The sequence below is a fragment of the Mirounga angustirostris genome, unplaced genomic scaffold, assembly GCF_029215605.1.
Source record: "Mirounga angustirostris isolate CCGP_5_RB_7025 unplaced genomic scaffold, mMirAng1.0.hap1 SCAF_4, whole genome shotgun sequence".
Lineage (NCBI taxonomy): Eukaryota > Metazoa > Chordata > Mammalia > Carnivora > Phocidae > Mirounga > Mirounga angustirostris.
Window position 1 is genome coordinate 144,712,450 of NW_026991712.1, and position 21,633 is coordinate 144,734,082.

General features: G+C 46.4%; 1 protein-coding gene across 1 annotated transcript in view; it reads left to right on the plus strand.

Annotated features, from left to right (window-relative positions):
- The window catches only part of DAB1 (DAB adaptor protein 1), a 282,080-nt gene that overhangs the window by 232,334 nt on the left and 28,113 nt on the right, over positions 1-21,633 (plus strand). Inside the window, exon 8 of the mRNA XM_054512854.2 lies at positions 21,162-21,224. Coding sequence (XP_054368829.1) covers positions 21,162-21,224 — 63 coding nt within the window. The remainder of the gene's footprint in view (positions 1-21,161; positions 21,225-21,633) is intronic.

Sequence of the window (21,633 nt, forward strand, 5' to 3'; positions counted from 1 at the left end):
AAAAGCATGCCATATCCCCCCAGGGGCTGATGAAGAGTCTGGGGTGGTGGGACTGCAGGATGCCTTCATGGCAGCAGGAGACAGGGTGCCAAGGGAAGCCAGCGCCCGTGAGTGAAGGGCCTGGAATGTGGCGCTCAGAAACTGGGATTGGCTGGGAAGCCACTGATGCTCTAAGGTGTGGAGTGGCACTATTCGAGTTCCGATTCTCAGCATCACTTTGGTGGCCTACAGCAGGTGGCTTGGCCATTGGAGAGACCATTAAGAAGCTAATGGGATTACCTATGTGTATCTATCAGGATGAAGTCAGGAAAACAGAGCCCACAGGAGGTAATTTAATAGAGGGAATTTAATGTGGAAAACTCGTTACAAAGGTGTTAGAAGAACTGCAGAGCCAAACAGAGGACAGTGGGGCAACCCAAATTAGTAAGAGTCAGAAGTTGCTACCATCCCCCGGGCTGGAAGCACAAAGAGAGGGGCCAAGGCTGCCAGCAGGCCCTGGGGCTGCAGAGGGAGCTGTCCAGCAGGAGCAGGGACCTTGGCCAGAGGGGCCGGCTGTCTGGTGGAAACTGAAACCATGCAGGCGACTCCACCACTTGCCAGAACCCTGCCCAAAAAGGGCCAGCGAGAAACTCAGTTCTTCTCCCTTCCTCCCACCATCCGGCGTCCAGTTAGCTCCTCCTGTTGGCCAAATCTAAGGGGAAGTGGGTTGGCAAGGGAGCTTGGGCAATGGAGTTGACAGGGATCAGCCCTCATCATACCACATGGAGCAGAGGGAGGGCAAGAATGGGTCTGAGGGCAAAGAGGTCAAGGGGTAGATAAATAAGGACTACAGTGGGTCTGGACTGAGGGTGAGACCCTGCAGACAGGGAGAGGGATGGAAGGAGGGAGGTGTGTAAATTTGAGCGAATGATGGGGTAGATCTGGAATGATCTTGCTGATGGGGCTGAGAGAAACGTGAGTTCTAAGCTATCTCCCAAGTGGCCAGCTTGGGGAGGTCATGAACCAGGCATTAGGGCCTGAACGCTCCATCTCCTCTTATCTAGTGCTGTCAGTTACGTACATGCTATTTTATGTCTCTAGGTTCTAAGAGTGTTTGCAGGTCAGCCTTTCCATTCTCTGTCTTCAGGTTCTTGCCAAAGACAGTAGTCATCCCTTTCATCCCCCTCTCTGTTCTCAGTCCCTGACTCCCATTTGGGTGGTGTCACATTATCACTTTGAATGATATCTGGCTCTTTCTTTGCAGTTTGAAAAACCGGGCTGTCATGAATGGAATCAAGCAGAGTTGTAGACAGCTTGCTGTTAAATCATTCCCAAAACTTGTTTTCTACAAATGCAAATGTGGAAGGGGATAAGTGCTTACATAAACAGTTGCCTGGTGTCCTGTTTGCTCAGTTGTGTGTTGGCAGTAATCATGTCTGGACAAAACAGTGATCACTCCATTGCTGTGCGTAAATACCTGCCACTGTTCTCCTGAAGGAATGGTCTTCAAGCTTTTTATAAAACCCCAGAACTTTCATTCAAATGAAATGTGCCCAGTAGCTTTATATATAAACAGATGGAAGGGTAGTTGTGGTTGAAGCTGGGTGGGAGCCTCAAGGCGTACCCACCTGGAATCCTTTACTGAAGGATGGAAGTTTCTAGAAAGGGAGAGATCCAGAGAGGGTAATGTGAAAACCACTGTCCAAAAAATCCACCAGTTAATTCCATGGGTGGGAGAAGCGGAGTGTTCAGATGAAAAGATCCTTCATGTTATTTTCCACTGGAGCCTTTGTTATTCTGTAAGTGAATTCATGAACACAGACTGCGAGCCTACTCTTTGAGAGAGAGTAAAGCAGCAGGAAGAACACAGAATTTGAAGTTAACCAGAGCTTTATATTTCTTAGCTGTACGACTAGGCAAGGTGCTTTATCTTTTGGATTGCTCTGAGTGGCCAGTTGGCAACATGGGCAGAGCACTCGGCATTAGTTAGAGGTGGAGCCTTTCAGCCCTACTGCTTAGGCCTTACATTTCTCTCCCTCAGTTACCAGCTGTGTGAACCTGGATGGTGTGTTCACTCATAAAATGTACATAATGACTACGGTGCCTACCTCATGGAATTCTTCTGAGGACTGAGTAAGGTGATCCATGTATAACATATAGATCAGCCTCTGGCACATAGTAAGTGCTCAATAAATGTTAGCCATAGTTATTATTATGAGCTGTTATGGCCATAGGACTATACCAAGTGCTTCAAGAGGCAGAAGGAGGAGCAAGACCTGGCCCAGTCACTAGGGTGCTTTGGTCTATGGGCGGGAATAACTTTGGTATCTAGAGGCAGGGGCTAGAGTGCCTTTAATTCTCCATGGCTAAGCAAATTCAACAAGATCAAGTGTAACCTGAGAGTCTGGGGTAGGGCTGAACCTGCAGGAGAGTTTCATGGCTATGGGGCGGGGATAAGGAACATTTGTCACCATCAAAGCAAGGGACGGAGATAGGCCCTTATGCACAACCACAGGACTCTCCCAAGCAACCATGAGAAGTAGGTCTCTCCTCTACTATGAAGGATGTTAAAGATCAGAGAAGTTAAATCACTTAGCATGGCTAGAAGAGGCATCACTAAGAATCTAAGCCAGTTCTCTCTGAACTTAAATCCAGGGTGACCTAGTTTATCATCCAAACTGTGTCACTTTTGAAAGCAAAAGGGGTCTGCTATTAACAGTGCCATCAGGACAACAGGCATGAACAGGAGCTGTTCTTAAGCAAACCAGGATGTAGGGCCACCTACCTAAAGCCAGTGAATGTCCTTCCCAACCGGACCAACCTTGTCTTGAAGACCAGAAAACACATGAGATTTCAAACAGAAGGCAGGAAGCCTCTGTCCTTCTTGGTCTTGGCACTCTGCACCCATTGTTACCTGGGCTGCAACAACTGCAGTACTAGCCACAAAGTAGAGGCGCCCTGACACGTGCTCGCCCCTTCAGTGGGCATAAATCAGATTATTTGGAGATCTGTTACATGGTGAAAAAATGTGGACCCGCGGTATCTGTTAACTGCTACTGCTGTGAGCCTATCATTATTCCTCTAATACAGACCATTAACATGCACAGAACCTTAACTACAGCATCTCTAAGGAGCACCACTATAATATACAGTTTCCCCATAAATATCCATTGATGCTGACACTCATTCTCTCTTGGTACAGTAATTCAGCTTTTCTGGATAAATCATCATGCAGAGGCCGCTCCTTTCTCTCTCCCTAACTACCATTATTAGTGGTTACAGAAGGATAATGAACAAACTCGAGTTGTAAAAAAGGAGAAAGAGATGAATGATCGTGGAGAATACAAAAATACATGTTGGGGACAGTCCCACCCCGAAACATGCAACACCTGTTTTAGCAAAGACTTGGAGAGGAGGCAAGAAATGAACATTTGCTGAGCACTTACTGGGGGCCAGGGAGCACGGGCGTTGTTCGGTAAGCTCTAGCTGGTTCAGTGAATCACCAAGACTGCATCGCCTAAATGGCCATTTGTGGTACTATTAAAAAAAAAAACGCAACTTCCTTGGCCCCACCCCCTGGATCTGCTTTGGTAAGGCTCGCGTGCCTGTGTGTGTGTGTGTGTGTGTAAAGGGAGATTGATAAAGCTCCCCCAATGGATTCTGATGCTCCACTCAGTTTATCTAGTTTAATTAACATAGCAACTATGATTGTCTCCATTTTATGAACAAGAAGACTGAGGTTGAGATGCTAGGGGGAGAGGGAAATAAGGTCTGGCTCTGAAGGAGGCATCCCTGGCTCCTGACTTGTACATAAAGAAGGGCTCCTGGGAAGGTGACATTGACTCACCTGTTACACACTCTTCCCGCCCCACCTCCTGTTTCCTGCCTGTCGCAGAGCTCTGTCAGCGCCTCACCATGTTTCTCTCAGGCAGGTTAGCAGCTGTCCTGGTCTCTGTTACTCCTCTTTCCCACCGGTGTGTGCCCTCAGCCCGATACTCTGGCTTCGTTCCTGATTTCCTGTATTTTTCAATCTCCTTGTGTCTCTGGCTATTTCTCTGTTGTTCTTTCCACAGTCACCTAGAAATTTCCAATCCCTTGAGCCCCAGTCATTATTACTTGCAGTGTGATCTGGCCAGGGTACTCTAGAGAAGATCGGGGTGGGCTGTGGCAGGGCGGGCTCCTAAGCTGCCCACTGTGGTTGCTCCTTCCAGAACCCTTAACTCTCTCCCTAGTCTTAAAGCCCAGATCGTCTGACACCTTTTGTTCTCCTCAGCACAGCTTAATAGTTCAGAGCACGTACTCCAAAGCTAGCCCACTTTGGTGAAAATTGTAGCTCTACCATTTACTAGTCGTATGACCTTGGGCAAGTTAATTAATCCTTCTGGGCCTCAGCTTACTCCTCTGAAAATGAGGATAGCAACAGCACCTACATTCGTTGTAATAATTAAAGGAGTTAATATGTAAATAGTGTCTACACACACAGAGGAAGTTCCATCTAAACAGTAACCGTTACTGTTTTGCTGCATGACTCCCACCTGGCCAAGAAGGGCTGAGGTCTTAATATTAAAACCATCCCTTCCTCTTCAGACCAGAATGGACTGTTTGGAATACATTCTAGAGATAGAATTACCATTTCTTAATGAATGATTGGATGTCAGCGTGTGGGAGAGAGATGAATCAAAAGTGATTTGTCCATTTGGGGGTTTTATGGATCTACCACAACCAAAAATAATGATCTCAACCATTTGTGACCTAATCAAGTCTATATGGACTAGTTTAGATTAAAAAGGTCTTTTCATAGAGCAGATGTAGCCAGCATGCAGGTCAAGAGGGTCTCTGCCTGTGAGGTCTGTGTAGGATCTCGTGAAATATGCCATCTTCTAGCCCTACTACCTGGTCTTCAGAGAGAGGGTGTCCAGCACCAGAAAACAGGCAGGAAAGGCAACAGAGACCAAAGCAGTGATGTCAAAGTAGCAAGCATGCAGTTCCCTTGTCCCTGGAGTAGCATGCACAAAGTGTCTCTGTTGTAACTGCATAGTTTCTGCCTAGGTGCTATACAACTCAGCCCAGGTCCCAGCCCTTGCCCAGCTCACATTTCCCAGGGGAAGGCTGCCAGCAAACAAGGTAAAAGACAAACAGAGCATGAGTGCAAGCCACAGAATCAAGCGAGGTAATGTGATGAGAAGTGGGGGGCTGCTCTCCTATTTAGGGAAATGGTCACAGGAGGTCTCCCTAGTGAGGTGACACCTGAGCTGAGATCTAAATTATGAGAAGAAACCGGTGGGCCAGGGACAGGGAAAAGCAAGGATAAGGGCATGCCCCAGTGGTCCACGAGGAACAGAGGGAAGAACGGTGTTGGCCAGAGCACAGCGGGAAAGGGGGAGAGTGGAAGATGAGTTCAGACACGGGGGCGGGGGGGCAGCCAGGCATGGACAGTCCTACAGGTAGTGGTGCAGAGTTTGGATTTTGTTCCAAGTGTAATGGAAGACAGTGGAACCTTTTATGCAGGAAAGTGAACCTGATCTGATTTAATACCACTGTGACTGCTGTATTGGAGATGAACTTAAGGGGGAAGAGTAAAAACAGAAGTCTAGGCAAAAGAGAATGCAGTGGAAGGGATGGGAAGAGGCAGGCAGAGTTGAGGTAGCTTCTGGAGAGAGCAATTTTTAGTGAATGGTTGGATGTCAGAGCGTGGGAGAAGAGGGATCAAGAGTACACGTGAGATGGGGAAGAATGAAGCGGGGGAAATTGGAGGGGTAGACGAACCATGAGAGACGATGGACTCTGAAAAACAAACTGAGGGTTCTAGAGGGGAGGGGGGTGGGAGGATGGGTTAGCCTGGTGGTGGGTATTGAGGAGGGCACATTTTGCATGGAGCACTAGGTGTTATGCACAAACAATGAATCATGGAACACTTCATCTAAAACTAATGATGTAATGTATGGGGATTAACATAAGAATAAAAAAAATAAAATTAAAAAAAATGGAGACTTTACCTACTAGGATAAATGATTAAAAAAAAAAAAAAAAAAAGAGTACACGTGAGGGCTTGAGCATCTAAGCATGAGTTGTTGGCCTTTACAGAAATTAGAAGACAAGGAAAGAATGGGTTGGGGGAGATCCAGAGTTCTTTGGACATGGGATAGGATCACTTCACCAATTTCTAGCAACTAAGGGGGAGAGTGATAAGATCAGATATTGGCCCAACTTCAAGTAATGAGGAGTGTCACAGATTGACTACCACCCTTCAGCCACCGATGGATCTCACTAATGGGAAGGACTTGAAGAATTCAGATGAAAATATCATCCAGGTACTGGAAGGGCCAGAAGGATGGCATATCCCTGTTTTTGTAACTTTTTCTGAGACATCTCCCTAGCATGTCTTTGAAATCAGAACAAGGGCCATTTACCCTGATTGCAAAGCCTCAATGGGTCAAGTGACCGAGTGGATATGTGATCCTTTCTAGAGTTTATAATAGTAAATGCCAAGTCTTTGTGAGTGAGCAAGTGTGTGTGTATGTGTGTGCATACATGTGCACACACATTCATGCCGAGCATTTGGAAACACCATATGGACTACCATACCCTCCGCTTTGTAAGTCATGCTATAACCAAGTTTCTGTTCAGTTTCCTATTCTCTTGTATAAACATGTTCATCCATTCACTCATTCTGTTTTTTTTTAATTTGCCAATTCAATAAAATTTCCTTTTGTGTGCTAGTCACTGGGCTATCTAGATATTAGGAATGCAAAAATGAGTAAGATACAGTGTCCCATAAAAGGAACTTAGTCTCTACAAGGTCACAGTCTGTAGTGGAGAAGAGAAAATCAACCATTGCAACTGGACATATGTGAGCCTGCCCAGGGGAGGCTCATCTAATCCATCCTGAGGGCCTTGGAGAAAGGCTTGGAAGAGGTAATTAGACTCAAGTCTCTAGGGATGTGTTGTGGTTCTCCTAATGAACAAGGATGAGAAAGGCAGCCAGTCATGGGGAGTAGCTTGTACCAAAGCCTGAAGGTGAGAAACATAGTAAGAGACCTGTTAGGAGGGCATGTGAAATCATGACACAAATTTACAAACTATTTGTAAGTTGGACAATCAATCAGAGACAGTTGAGGATAGTGCTCTTCCGGATTTCCTGACTTCCAACCTTTAGGCTGCTGTCCAGGTCTGTCCTTTTGGTGAACATTGCCTCATCTGATCTTCAGAGATCTGTGAAGTAGCCATTTCCCTCGCTGTTTTACATATGAGCAAGCTGGGCTTTCCTTGGGGCCTTAGTTTCCTTGTGGTAAAATACATGCTAGGTTTCTCTGCTGTGACTTACAGGTCTCCTCTTAGTCTGCACAGTTGGGAGGGGAATCGTGATACTTATCTGGAGGTCTTAACTCCAAATGTATATCAGGTGCCACGCCTGTGAAGCTACTGCCTGAAATCTTACCCAAGCTAATCTTCACATAGTTTTGTGAGATGGATATTTCCCCAATTTCACAACAAAGGAAAATCGAGACATGAGCCAAGTAGTCAACTTGCATTCACGCAAAAAGAGAATTCTGCTTTTGGTTGTTTGTGATGGCTTCCGTCCTATGCATGCCGTTGCAGCAGGGACGTTGACCCCCGCTCTGAAAACGCTCAGTGCGGTACCCCTGTTGTGACACTCGTCACGCTCTGACCTGAACTGCAACCTTCCAGTTGGCCTGGCTTGACTGTTAGAGCTCAGAGGAGGGACAGCATCTCAGCCTTTGTAGTGTTGGCCCAATGCCTTGCTTGTGGTGGGCACTCAGGAAGCTTATTAATCCTTAGATGAATGCCTTGAGGACTGAATCCAGGAATGAAGACGTGACTAAGGAAGTGAATACGCCCGAGCACATAAAATCTGCATTCTTCCAGAGAAGAAAAGGAAAAGCATTTTGCCCATAATGGCTGTCAGAGCAGCAGGCGAAGCCCTCTGACTATTTTTTTCCTCTGCTGTGACATCTTTCCATTTGTGATTTCCTCTGATTGGCTCCGCGCTCAGCCTGAGCCTCCGCTACTCTCGCTTGATTTTAGCTCCATCCAGTATTTCTTGTTACCGTTTGGGTGCCATCTGGGTCCCAGGAGTAGCCTCTCCACGACACACGCAGCAGCAGAGAAAGAGACGGCTGACTCTCGGAGAAGGTCCCCTGCCCTCCTCCCCACCAGTGTGTGGGGATCCTGTCATGCCACTGAGCCAGCTCCACAAGGGGTTCTAATTCACTCCCTTTTCAAAGTACTGAACTGCTGCCAAATCTTGTTAGGAGCTTTGAAACATCCTCGAGTTTTTGCTAATGGAGGACCAGAATAATAGATTTTTGAAAGGAGAGGCAATAAAGGAAGAGATCGTTAAAAACAAGTAATTAGGAGCTTTGGGGAAGTTGTTCGCCTTCAGCCTCCCGTCTTCTCTTCACCTCTCCACCTGTGCACCTGTGTTCCCTCGCTGACAGCCGCTGGAGGAGGAGAGCCGTCTTGCAGCCCGACGAAGGGAGCCGAAGCAAGGAAGGGGGGCTCCACATTCCAAAATTCTCCTTGGCAAGTGGCAGCGCTTTGGGGTGAGGCCATGGGTTGGGACCAGGATCTGGAGCCCCGGAGGCTTCTACGAGTGTGAAAGCATGAACTTGGTGCCGGCGCCCCTGCAGAAACTCAGTGGCCGGGCTGGTGTTTTCAGTGTTTCTTCCTGATCCCCATCACTGGCCCCATTTTGGCTGTCACCGTAGAAATAGCCGTACCTTCATCTCTCTGATCACTGCCTCACGACAACAGCATCGATACCGTCAGCCCCCCAGTAGCACTACTTTAGCCATCTCAAAATGTCGGCCGCCCTCAGGATTGGGTTGGATCCTGCGTGTTTCGTAGTCGAGACAACAGCAGTGTGAACTGCCGGCATGAGCCGTGTCATCACTCTGAACCAAGCGCTCTGTGCTGAAGGCTTCGCGTGATAATTATCCTAGGACAATTGTCTTCTTTTCCGTCTCCCTCAAGGGAGACAAGGACTGTGTCTTATCATAGTTGCTCAGTAAATAGATGTGGAGGGAAATAGCAGTGGGTTCTCGTGGTCATGACAGAGGTTACTGGTCACCAGCACTGTCACCCCCAACCCCGGCACTGCCCCCTTGTAGGCATCGTGATCCACGTCTCCTACCCCTCATCACTGTTACTGAGATCCAGCGTACTTAGCTCTGAGTAGCTTCTTGTTTTACTCCACCCTCAGCCTGCAGATCGTGCCACCGGCCCCATCCTTACCTTTTTTTTGTCTTCTTGTTTTTCTCAAGAAAATAATGCCTATGTTTTAGAAAATCTGGGTGTGGAAATGTGGAGTTGCTAACTGGATTCTGAAATCCAGAGACGGAGAAGAAGAGTAGAGAAGAGAAGGGCATGGGGTAGGAGGGATGAATGATGGGGCTGACCCCCAGAATGGTCCAGCCTCGCCAGTGTTCACACGGGGGGAGAGGTATGGTCGCCGGAACCTGCTGTGGCTGTTTCTGCTGGGAAGGCTATGTCACACCTTCAGCTTCTCCAGGGGACTTTGCCCCTTCCTGGGATTCGTGTTTCCCAACACTTTACAGTGGCCTGGATTCTGTCTACAGTCACCTACCAAGTAACTATTCCATGGTTATCCATCCTTCCTTCTTTCTCCCTCTATTACTCCCTTCCTCCCTCCCTCCTATCTCTCTCTCCCTCCCTCCCTCTGTCTGCCCCCCTTTTCTTCTCTTTCCTTTCTCCCCCCTCCCTCCCCATCTCTCTCTCCCTCTCTCTACTACTCTCCCTCCTCCTTGTCCCTCCCTCCCCCCACCCTTCCTTCCTTTCTGTAATTTTGGAAAGGGAACTGACATCCATTGAGATTTTATTCTGCCAGTTACTGTGCTAATTTTATTCCTACACATCAGCCTTCTTGCTGCTTCCTCTCAGCAAGCCCCTACACTGGCCTATTTTTCGAGGAGAAAACTGAGGCTCAGAGGGAGGAAGGAATTTATCCAAGGGAATGCCAATGATGAAGCCACAGTTCGAACTGATGCTCTTGCAGACGTCCCTCTTTCCACTCCCCCACCCTGCCTAGCCTAAAAACATCAAATTTCGCACCCTAGAAGTAGCTATTATTTTCAAATGCAAATTGGTTTTCTTGACATTTGACTGAAGTTGGGAAGCACAGGGGTCCAGAGTCAGATCCCTGAGCCACAGCAGCCCCCTGGTCATTCACATTAGCCTGGTCACCTTAGCGCCCTGACCTTCCAAGGGGTGTCTGCCTTTCTCGTGCCACCTAAATCATCAGCAGATTCTTTTCACGTCCAGTCCCTATCTTGATTTTCCCCTTGCATAGTCAGAAAGACCATTTCAACCTGAATGTCCACTGAGGATGAATAGATTACGAAAATGTGGTAGAGGCGCCTGCGTGGCTCAGTCTATTAAGTGTCTGCCTTCAGCTCAGGTCATGATCTTAGGGTCCTGGGATCGAGCCCCGCATCGGGCTCCCTGCTCAGCCTGGAGCCTGCTTCTCCCTCTCCCTCTGCCCCTTCCCCCACCCCCTGGCTTGTGCGTGCGCGCGCTCTCTTTCTCTTTCTCTCGGCTCTCTCTCTCTCAAATAAATAAATAAAATCTTTTTTTTTAACGTAAATCCACACAATGGAATATTATTCAGCCTTTAAAAGGAAGAACATCCTTCCATATGTGACAGCTTGACTGAACCTTGAGGACATTACACTAAGTGAAAGAAGCCAATTGCAAAGGACAAAAACTGCATGATACCACTTATCTGAGGTCTATGAAATACCTGAACACATAGAGGCAGAGGGTAGAATGATGGTTGCAAGGTCCTGGAGGAAGGGAAAGTAGGGAGCGGCTATTCAACTAGTGTAAGTTTTAGTTCTGCAGGATGACTAAGATCTAGAGACCTGCATTGTGCCTGTAGTTAATGGTACTGTACCGTACTCTCTAGAATTTGTTAAGGTGGTAGATCTTTTTTTCTTTAAGAATGTATTTATTTGTCAGAGAGAGAGAAAGAGCACACAAGCAGGGGGAGTGGCAGGCAGAGGGAGAAGCAGGCTCCCCGCTGAGCAAGGAGCCCAATGTGGAACTTGATCCCAGGACCCTGAGATCACGACCTGGGCTGAAGACAGATACTTAACCAACTGAGCCACCCAGGCGTCACAAGATGGTAGAGCTTAGGTTAAGTGTTCTTGCCACAGTAAAAAGAAGTTGCGGGGGGAAAGAGGGAGGAGACTGTTCCAAGGACCAGCTTAATTTTTAGGAAGCCAGATGTAAATATTTCACTGTCCAAGGATTTACAGATGTAGGACATTTGAAGATGTTAACTTTCATCATAAGGTCTAAGCATTCCCCGCCCCCTCTAACCTTCTAGACAACCTCTGGGACCCTCCTGAAATGGCAGCTGGGGAAAGGAGGTCCATTACCTGCTATAATGAGGCCCAACTTTGCATGACTACAGGAAACTTTTCAGTCATCACAGAGACATATCCTCTAAGCAGCACCAATCCCTCTATGAGATTAGGTGAATCCAGGAAGACCACTGAGCCCCAGATCTCAGTAGGCCTGGAATATTTTGGCATTAAATGGGACTCCATTCTGTTGTAATGATGATGAGGCTTCATGGGCTTCCTTTGAAACATGAATCTTAATTTCCTTTAAAAAGCCCCGCAAATATCTAGCTCTGGCTTACTTCAGGCAATGAAAAAATCTTTTACACCAGAAGAAGCCTGCTGTTTTTGCAAACTGTTTTTTAAATATATATTCCCTAGAGCTAAACTATCAAACTAGCCACTAGCTACATATTGGCTATTTAAATTGAAATTAATTAAAGCTAAATAAAATTTGGGTTTTTTTGAAGATTTTATTTCTTTATTTTAGAGAGAGAGAGTGAGCACCAGCAGGGAGAGGGGCAGTGAGGAAGAGGGAGAGAGAATATGAAGCAGACTCCGCACTGAGCGCAGAGCCTGACCCGGGACTTGATCCCACAACTGCAGGAACATGACCTGAGCCAAAACTAAGAATCAGACACGTGACCAACTGAGCTATCCAGGCGCCCCAAAACAAAATAAAACTTAAAGTTCATCAGTCACACCAGCCGTATTTGAAGTGCTCAGTAGCCACATGGAACCACAGGCTACCATACTGGATATTACAGACATAGAACTTTCCATCTCACAGAAAGTTCTATGGGGCAGTGCTGCTCTTGGGAGAAATCATTTATTACATCACATTTTCTGGTTCCCATCTCAGCTCCTCCACCACCCCCACTTTGTTCTTCATTTGCTTGAGTTTTTCCTGTCTCTCTCTGCCAGGAGGTAGGAAAGCAGCTGTTTACTCTTGGCTAACGGTGATAGAAAGCTCAACTCCTAGATACCACAGAGGGAATTAGTCTTCATTAGCATATGTCTTCCTTGTTAGATCACTCACTGGGGAAAGGTACATACATTCGAATGCCTGGAATCACTAGGTGCCTTAATGGTACCCACTTTGGTGCAGTTACAAATCACTTAAGTTAATCCATTTCTCCTGAGCTTTCTAAATGGATAATTGAATTCTTTCTTCTGCAGTATCGGCCTGAGTTCTGAGTTGAGGTGTAGATGCCTTGCACCCTTCCTGGCCCCACTTCTTTCCACTCCCAAACTAGAATGATTGTATATTCTTGCTCTGCTCTGAGCTTCGGAAGAACGAGGTCTATGTATTATTCATCTTTGTATCTCCAGCGCCTAGCCAGAGTTTGGCATGTGAAAAGCACTCAGTGAATGTTTCTTGAAGAAATTAAGTAATCAATTATGTAATCAATCAAGATGTGTTTAGTTTTCCCAGTAGGACTTTCACTAATTATTCCTACAGAGCATTCATTCCCCAGCACCGTGATTCTGAAGTCTGGCTGCACACTGGAATCACCTGGGCATCTCTTAGAATCCACTGGTGCCAGGACCCCAACCCAAACCCAGACAATCCAAATCTCTGGTAGTGGGGCCTAGGCATCAGTAGTTCGGTGAAGGCTCCCCCCACCCAAAGAATTGCATTGTGCAGCCAGGGGTGAGAATCACTGCGGGGTTCTGATTTGGCAACCATAAATATTTTTTCATCATTTTTGACGTGTTCCCCCACGGCCCATCTCACCCACTGTCACATTCGCTGTAAGATTAACAGGAGTCTGACCTTAATAGTTAATTTGTTCAGTTATGGGACAACAGTGTTCCCTCTGCTCCAAACAGAGACTCTGGGAAGATAGACTCCCTGCGGAAGCTTTTTTTCAATGTCTTCATGAAGATTCAGGCTAGAACTGTCTTGAAACAACACAAGAGAATCTCTTCTGTTAAACCCTCACTGGAGGTGTACATTATGAGTAAATTTGATGTCATATTGAGTCTTGAGAAGCAGAATGCATGCCATCATAATAAATGTGAGAAACATATCTATAAGGGGAAAAAGAAGACTTGAAGATGAGTGAACAAAAACTCTAGTAGTAATTATAGGTAAAGCAAGCTGGGGATGGGGAGGGCCTTAGGGAATAGATTCCAGGTACTGACCACGAGACTCAACAGGGAGGAAGTGCCCTCGTGGCATGGTCTCCCCACTGGCTGGATGAAATGCACGGGTGTCCCTGAAGCTTGCCCCAGACAGGAGGACGGGGGTCCAAAGAATGACTGAGCCAGGATTAAAACAGGAAGGTCACCACCAGCACCGAGTATAAGAGGTGTGGCCAGGAGAATGATCGGGCAAGACTGGCCAGAAGGGAGATGTGAGGGAGAAGACAGGGTAAAGGATGGACTGAGGGGTTCTGGACTAAGGCCAGGAAGTGTGGGGCAACCTTTTACATGAGGTCTGGTCTATCCTCTCAAGCAGGGGTAGTTTCTAAAGAGGGGCCTCCCATAAATTTTTTTTCTTTCTCTTTCTTTTTCCAAATACTATCTAATAGTAGTTTTCTAACATTAAAAAAATGTGTGCCTGTGTATTCCAAAAGTGTACCAAATGAGACAGGATGAGACAATACTAGGGACCACTGCTATTTATTGAGCATCTACTGTGTGCCAAGCACCAAACAAGACCCCCCCCCCCACACACACACCCCTCAATTAATCCTCTCAATAAACCTGAGACAACATTATCACCAGCACTTTAAAGATGAGAAAACAGGCTGACTAGCTTGTTGTCCAGGATCCCACAGACCATATGTGGCACAGTCAGGGTTCAGTCCACATCCGTGTGACTTCAGAGAGATGACTTTGCTCACACGCCCAGACCACACTTCATCCGAGTGGATGGAAAAGGCCTCCTCCCACCACAGCTCCACTCCTCACCGAAGGCCACCCCTTCTCTCACCGGTGAAGTGACGGACTCATACCAGCGCTGGTTATCCTCACACATTTTCATTATATGGTGGGGGTTTTATGAGACTGTACCACAGGCTGTTTTTCAAATTTATTTAATTCATCCATCATGCTCTGAAGCCATTTGCTTTTTTATATTGGACAGATGTAATGAGATTTTGGACACTAAAAAATGTTTTTATTAAAAGTTATGACCCAGAGCTAGTTGGTAGGGGCTGTGCCATAAATCCCCAGAAGTGTGAGAATTTATAAAGGATAGTAGCGACATAACGTTAACCTTTTAGGCCACACCATAGATTACAGGATCACTTAGGCTAATATTGCCTCCTTCCTCTCCCTACCTCTGGCCAAATGGAATCATAATAATTTATGTGGTTAGCTGATGTGGTTGCTCTTCCTCTCCTCTTTGCCACAGTTGACTTCTGGCAAGCCATGGTCTGGTGGAAGCAGGTGGTTGAGAACAGACTTGGTGGTGGTGGGCCTGGAGGCCCTGCTATGGTGGGCGTGGGCACGTTGGTTCTCCTGCTCTGCTCTGCAGCCCCGTTACGAGGGCTGACCGACCTCGCACAGTCACCTTTTCTCCAGACTGGGTGGAAGTGGTTATGGGGGATGGTTTCTCCAGTTCTTCATTGCCAACAGGAAGCTCTCCTCAAAAGCAGGGAATGATGCCACTATTTCTGTTCATGCATAGTAATTCCATTTTAATGTCAATATTGTTAGATTCATAATAACGTTGCACTACTTGGAAATCATCCAAAAAATAATCAGCTTGGGCATATTGACCAAAACATGATGACTAAAAAACATATATATATAATAGATATTATATATATTATCGGTAATATATATTGTCAATGTGACTTTGGTAATTAACATTTGTTAAGCAGAGTGCCAGGGTGTCAGATGGTGAGCACAATACAGCAGAAGACTGAAAGGGAATTGCAGTAGAGAAGTTTATTACTCACAGGTCCTGGAGGAGGTACAGAGCACACCTCAAGAGGTCACATGGGGAAAGTCAAGGCAGGCTGCAGGCAGAGAAAGTATGGCAGGCCCTAAGGTGCGTGCCTTTATTAGGGACCACAGTGAAGTGCTTTGGGTCCCCTGGACTAAGGCCAGATTGGTCAATTCAAACCAAAAAGAACAGGGTTTTGGTAAGCTCCACAGGGGTTTCATCTAAGGGGCACATGGGGGAAGGCGGGAGAGACTGCTAATCACAAGACCATTGGGGCACTGGGGGAGTCATATTAGGGGTTTATAATTACTTGTGACTCTGCAAGCTGTTTTTCTAGGGCTTGTTCATGGAAGGGGCTGGTGTCCATTCAAGGCCCCTGAAGTTAGCCCAGCCACACAAATGGATGCCAATGCAGAAATACAGAGTCGTTTAGCAAAATCCTCAACAATTATGAACAATAAAATACAAAATTAACAAAACAGATTTGGTCAACTGCCAGCTACTTTTAAAACATACATTCGTTCATATATTTTTGAGCACTGCTAGGTGCCAAATCCGCTGTGAGCAGCCAGGATTTGGGAATAAATACAGCATGGTCATGCTTCCAGAAGCACAGGGTAATCAGCACAGATGATGTGCTATTACTCTGACGATTTTCAGCTCAGAGGATCAAGGGGAGCTTCATGGAAAAGGTGGCCTTCCCGCTGGGTTTGAGGAATTTGGTGCTTTGAGCTTACAGAGATGAGGAGAAGAGCATCTCAAGCAGAGGGGACAATCTGCCTAAGGGCTCTCACTGCTCCAAGAGTTAAAAGAGTTTGGCCAAAACACATGATAGTATTTTTTTTTTCCTTTCAAAACAGAAATCTTGAGTGTAAATAAACATCATGCTCTTATCCGTTGCCACCATTGAGGCGGGCTGGGTAATGTCTGGAATTGCGGGAAGATACTCTGGAAGCCTACAAACTTACCACTGCTGGATTTCCTCCTGGTCAGGCCCGTGTTTTATCATCTGCTCCTGCAGGGAACACACTGGCCACAGCTCCTGCCTAGGGAGACCGTGGGAGTGGAAAGCATAGATCCCGTCATCATTAAACTCATAAATCCATGCCATTTGTGTGTCCGACTCTTCATCCTCATTCATCATCCCTTACACTTTCAGAACAGTCACCCGTTTGAGGATTTTGAAGAACGGTTTGCTGCGGCCACCCCGGTAAGAATGAGAGGGCCCTCTCTGGTTAACTGTTTTAGGTCATTATCCCATTGTTCATTTCATGCTCATAAGTCATGCCTTGTGGTTACAGAACAGAAACCTGCCTGTGGACTTTGATGAGATTTTGGAGGCAACAAAGGTAGGCCTCCAGGCTCTTGGTAAATGAGGGTCATTCTGGTCATTCTCATTCATGCATTCCATGTTCTCCTCATCCAGCCTGCGTGAATGGCAGGTGGGGGTTCTGCTCTAGTGGGTGCCTAGTCTAACATTCATGGGCAGATTATCGGTGAGCCCTGTGGTGAGGTCAGAGTATGTGTGTATGAGTGTCTGTGTGTGTGTGTGAATGACCTGGTGTCATTCAACAAATATTTTTCAAGCTCCCAGCATGTCCTGGGCATTCTGATAGATGCTAGAGATTCAGTAGAGCGGGAGGACACAGACGCTGTCCTCAAGGACCTCACGATGTCCCAGTGAACCAGTGCACAGCGTGGGTAAGATGAGGTAGGTTAGTCTGGTGTAGTGTAACATAACAGTACACTGGGGGTTCGGGCACATAAGCAGGATGCGCTGAGTGCACGTAAGTTAAGAAAAACCAGGCAAGCAACGATGCAGTCAGTATACCCTGGACTAGGTATACTGGTTTGCAGCCAGTGCTTATTCAGATTGGTCGATACACAGGCCAGTGAATAGTATCACCTCTGACGAGAGGGTGTGTGGAACGTCTCTAGGACAGGGGTCCTCCACCTTGGCTGCAAATTAGAATCACCAGGAGAGCTTTTAAAGTCGCAGTTACTAGGCTGTACTTCAAACTGGCTCATTCAGAATCTCTAGGAGAGTGGAAAGCAGGCATCAGTCTTTCCCCTCAGGTGCATCCAAGGTTGAGAACGGCCGATCCAAGTATCATATAAGCTGTTCTGGACAGTGGGGTGGGATGCAAATTGAGTTAGGAAACACTTCCCAGAAAGAAAAAAAAGTCTTCTAATTTCTGTCCTGAAGGATGGGTGGGAGAGGCAATTGGGGAAGGAATAAATACTCTAAGTAGGAGGAGGAACATTTGCAAAGGCCCTGAGGTGGCCCCTCCTGTTGTAACCTGTGTCTCTCTTCTCCATTACACTGCTCTGATTGTGTTGATGGGTCTGATTTTCGATCGAACAGCCAGCCCGTGAGAGTAGGAACGGGAACAGGCTCATATCCCCTGCTCTCGGTACGGCAGCTGATGCACAGTAGGGGCTCCATACTTCTTCTACACGAAAGACTGCCTGATGCCAAAACATAAGGATGGGGCTGTGAGAATGTGTTTGGGGGTCAGCCAAGGACATCTCAGCCTTTATCAGTGGCACTTTCAGAATTTCTCCGCAGGAGGGCGCCTCGGAGTCCGCCTGCAGCCGTCTAGTAGAAGGAAAGACCAGGGAACTAATCTTGAAACCTCAGTGGCACAGCGCTCTAAGTATTATTCAAAAACCATCACTTGTTCACATCAAAGAATGCTGTGAAGGGGCTGGCCCGAGGGAGAGATCAAGGACCTTCCTCCTCAACAGCGAAGCTATCCTTCTCCCCTTCCCTGGACAGGGCAGCTTCCAGTGTCCTTCTGCGCACCCTGGGAAATGCCCAGGGCCTAAAGAAGGCAGAATCTGCCATCGGCAGCCTCATCGCTACCAGCAGATGTCTGAAGTGCTGGTAATGGAAAGGCCAGTAGGCATCTGGAACTGACCTTCCAGTTGAGTTCTTCAGATGGATGTCCATCATGGCAGACCCTTTAGGAACCCTAGCTTCTGGTTAGAGAATGTTGTGGCTACACTCCCCTCATCTAGGAAGGCTAACTAGGGCTTGTGAAGGGATAGATAAACGAGGTGTTGCTTGGCCTGTGGGTCAAGCCCAGCTTCGTTTAGCTCACCGACCACAGGTAAGTGGTGTTATCTCTTGGTCTCCACTCACGGGCAAAGGACAGCTGGAGAGACAGCTATGCCACCAGTGAGCTTAATGAGCCTCAGACCTGATGATAATGTATTGGAAAATGTATTGTAAACTATAAAATGTTTTACAAATGTGGGTGGTTACTTTTATTTCTCTTGAGCCACTAAAATGATGAATTACAACAGTATTATCAGATGGAACATGGTTTTTAGGTTACAAATAAAAGGACTAGGGCTAACATGGGGGGAGAGGAGTGTGAAAATAGATATTATTCCAGATTCTCAATCACATATGGTTATTAGAATTATTTTTAATTTTTGGCCTAAGAATCCCCCTTCTCTATAAAATTTAATTAACTCGAGTTTCTGTTTAAACAGCAAATCCAATGGAATGAAATAACAATCTATGTTTTATGCCTCTGCATGTTTTTCTCGTTTAATCCTTGAGTGAAAATCATCTGGCAAGAGGAAAGGCTGTATCTCAAGAATGAAGGTTATTTTAAAAGTTGTGCTTAAGGAGAAAATTAGCCAATAAATTATATTTATTATGTTAGTAAAAGTGTGCCATGAGTTCAACACATTTGAAATGTAAATTGTGTGACTTAATTATTAACTTCATTTTATTATTTTCCTACCACTGAAAATAGTTGTAGGCCATTTTAAAAGCATTGAGTCCCAATTGCAAGGAAGCCTAGAAGCTTCATGTTAATTGATTAAATAGAAGTATTCCTTATATGAATCTGGAAGAGAGAGCATAAGGATTACCATAGTTTTACCAAATAACATAAAATATTGTAAACATGGTAAAGACCTTTCCCCAAGACAAGCAGGTATCTAGAGTCCAGCCAAGTCTGGTCCCACTGTGACCTTACTTACCCCTGTCCACTTTGCTGGCCTCCTCCCTGCACCCCTCCACCCTCATGCTCATTACAAATTGCTTTTCTTCCCACCTGCTCAGACTCCTCCAGGCCTCTCTCCTTTTTGCTCATGTCCTTGCTTGCACCAGCCTGGATTATCCTTCCTCTTCTTGTTTGCCCGGCTAACTGCTCCTCATCTTCAGAATTCAGATCAGGTCTGTTCCCTTTAGAAAGCCCTCCTTAAGCTTCTTTGCCAAAAGCTGGCCGACTCCCTTTCTCTGTTCTCCCACAGAGACGCTTGTCGCCGTCCCTGCCACATTGCCTTGAAATTACCTACTTCTACAGATCATCCCACCAGACTGCAAACTCCCTGCAGGCTGGGACTTGGCATTTCTCATTATTCTGTTCACCGCACTCAGCACCTCACAGGTGTTAAGTGTGTATGGAAAAAGCATCGTGTAGCTGAGAAGGAAATTAATATGTGTGTGGGGCCTTCCTGTGTGCCCAACACCATTATTCAGTCTGAAAGCTTAAGGGGAAGAATGAAAGTTCATTAACCAAGCTAAACTTCTTTCAGCAAAAAGAGCCTTTTGTGCCTTTTTAACCAGGCTTAGACAAAGTTCAAAGAAAGTCCTGTTATTAATATTGTCAATAAATCTGCAAAGGAGGTATTATCATCTCTACTGTCCAGGTGAGGGGACTATAGCTCCAAGGAGTTGCAGAGATTGGAAGTGAATCTGTCAACAGGTGTGGGACCTTTTCCAGCACCCAGAGCTCGCTCACTCATCAGAAGGAGAGCACAAACCTTTTTTGGCACTAAGTGTAGAGCTCTAGCCATGCCTGGTTAGTGTTAGAATTCAGGTGCAGGGGTCCCTGGAGGGCAGGCAGGCAGACTCTTCTGGTCCTTTCTATTGATTGATGTTTTTAGGTTCCCCCCAATCACAAGCTGTCACTTAAAATCCAGAGATGAGCCGAAAGAGTTTTTTCCTCAGTGGGCAGGTTTCGCACGAAGCATACGATTATATACTTTAAGGCAGGCCATTTGGTTCCTAGCCATAGACTCCCTACGGTCTCTGAAGCTGGAAGTGTATGCAGATTAATTTCTAAGTATAACTTAAAGGGTTTCTTCTGCCGCTCTGGCTGGCCTTGCTCAGACACTCCTGTATGATGGATGGGGATATAGACGATACAGTGACTGCAGTGATGGAGTTCCTAGCAGTGATTAATAGTGTATATCCTGGGCTGTTTTTGATGCCCTTCCTCGTATAAAATGATATGTTTTCTTTTCTTCCAACTACATTTTTTATCCTAAAGACTGACTCTTTCAGAGGCTATCATTTAACTGCATGCTCTGTATGCAGGACATTTAAGTCCTGGCCTGGGTGACCTTGAGGTCACCTCTGTGAGATTCAGTTGATTCATCTGTAAAAATGGGGATGATGATTCCTACCTCTCAGGTTCGTGGTCTTGGGAGCATTTGCCAAGAAGTGGCCATAAAGTCATGTCTCACTGTATCTGACACATGGAAGGCACTTTGAACGCGTGTGTGCACTCAGAAAAGAAAAGTAGTGAGGGGGGTCGCCTTCTTGCCTTTTTTTCCTGGAGAAGACAGACTGTGCTGCGCTTGATGGCGAGTCAGTGCTAAGTGGGATGACGGGTTATGGGAGGTGGCTAAGCCTGAATCTCCTTAACTAAGCCCAGATATGCTACCAGACACACAGAAGCAAGAATTGATTCTGGCTGCCTCCCAGGTGTTGTCTTTAGGCTCATGACGTATGGTAATGACCAGCTGGGCTTATTGTGTATATAGTCACGATGACAAAGAAACAAGGGTCCTCATGTCACACCATTTTAAAGCAGCGCCCAGCAGCATTGGCTTCCCTTTGTGGTGACATCATTCTCTTTTTGTCTTTTCAGGCTGTGACCCAATTAGAACTTTTTGGGGACATGTCCACCCCTCCTGATATAACCTCTCCCCCCGTAAGTATGCACTGCAGCTCAGCCCTACGTCCCTCCCTTTTCCTTTTTCGGCGGCATGGTGGCGAGACGATGGGCTTTGGGCCAAAGAGGGCTGCTGGTGGGTCTCACCTCTGCCTCTTGCAAGCTGTGTGATTTGGGCAAATTACTAGCGATTCTAAACCTCAGTTTCCTCTGCTGCTTTTTAAAGGAATTATGATACCTACTTCTGTTTTGAGAAGGAAGTGAAACCATGCATCAGCAATCACAGGATCCCCCCTGCGTACTTGCTATACTGCTGGGCAGTGGAGAAAGACGTAAACAGGATGAGGTCCCTGCCTGCAAGGAGCACATGGTCTAGTTGGGAATATTGGCAAGAAACTCAATAGGACTACAGATGATGGGGCATTTGTCAACACCTACCCAGAGCCCA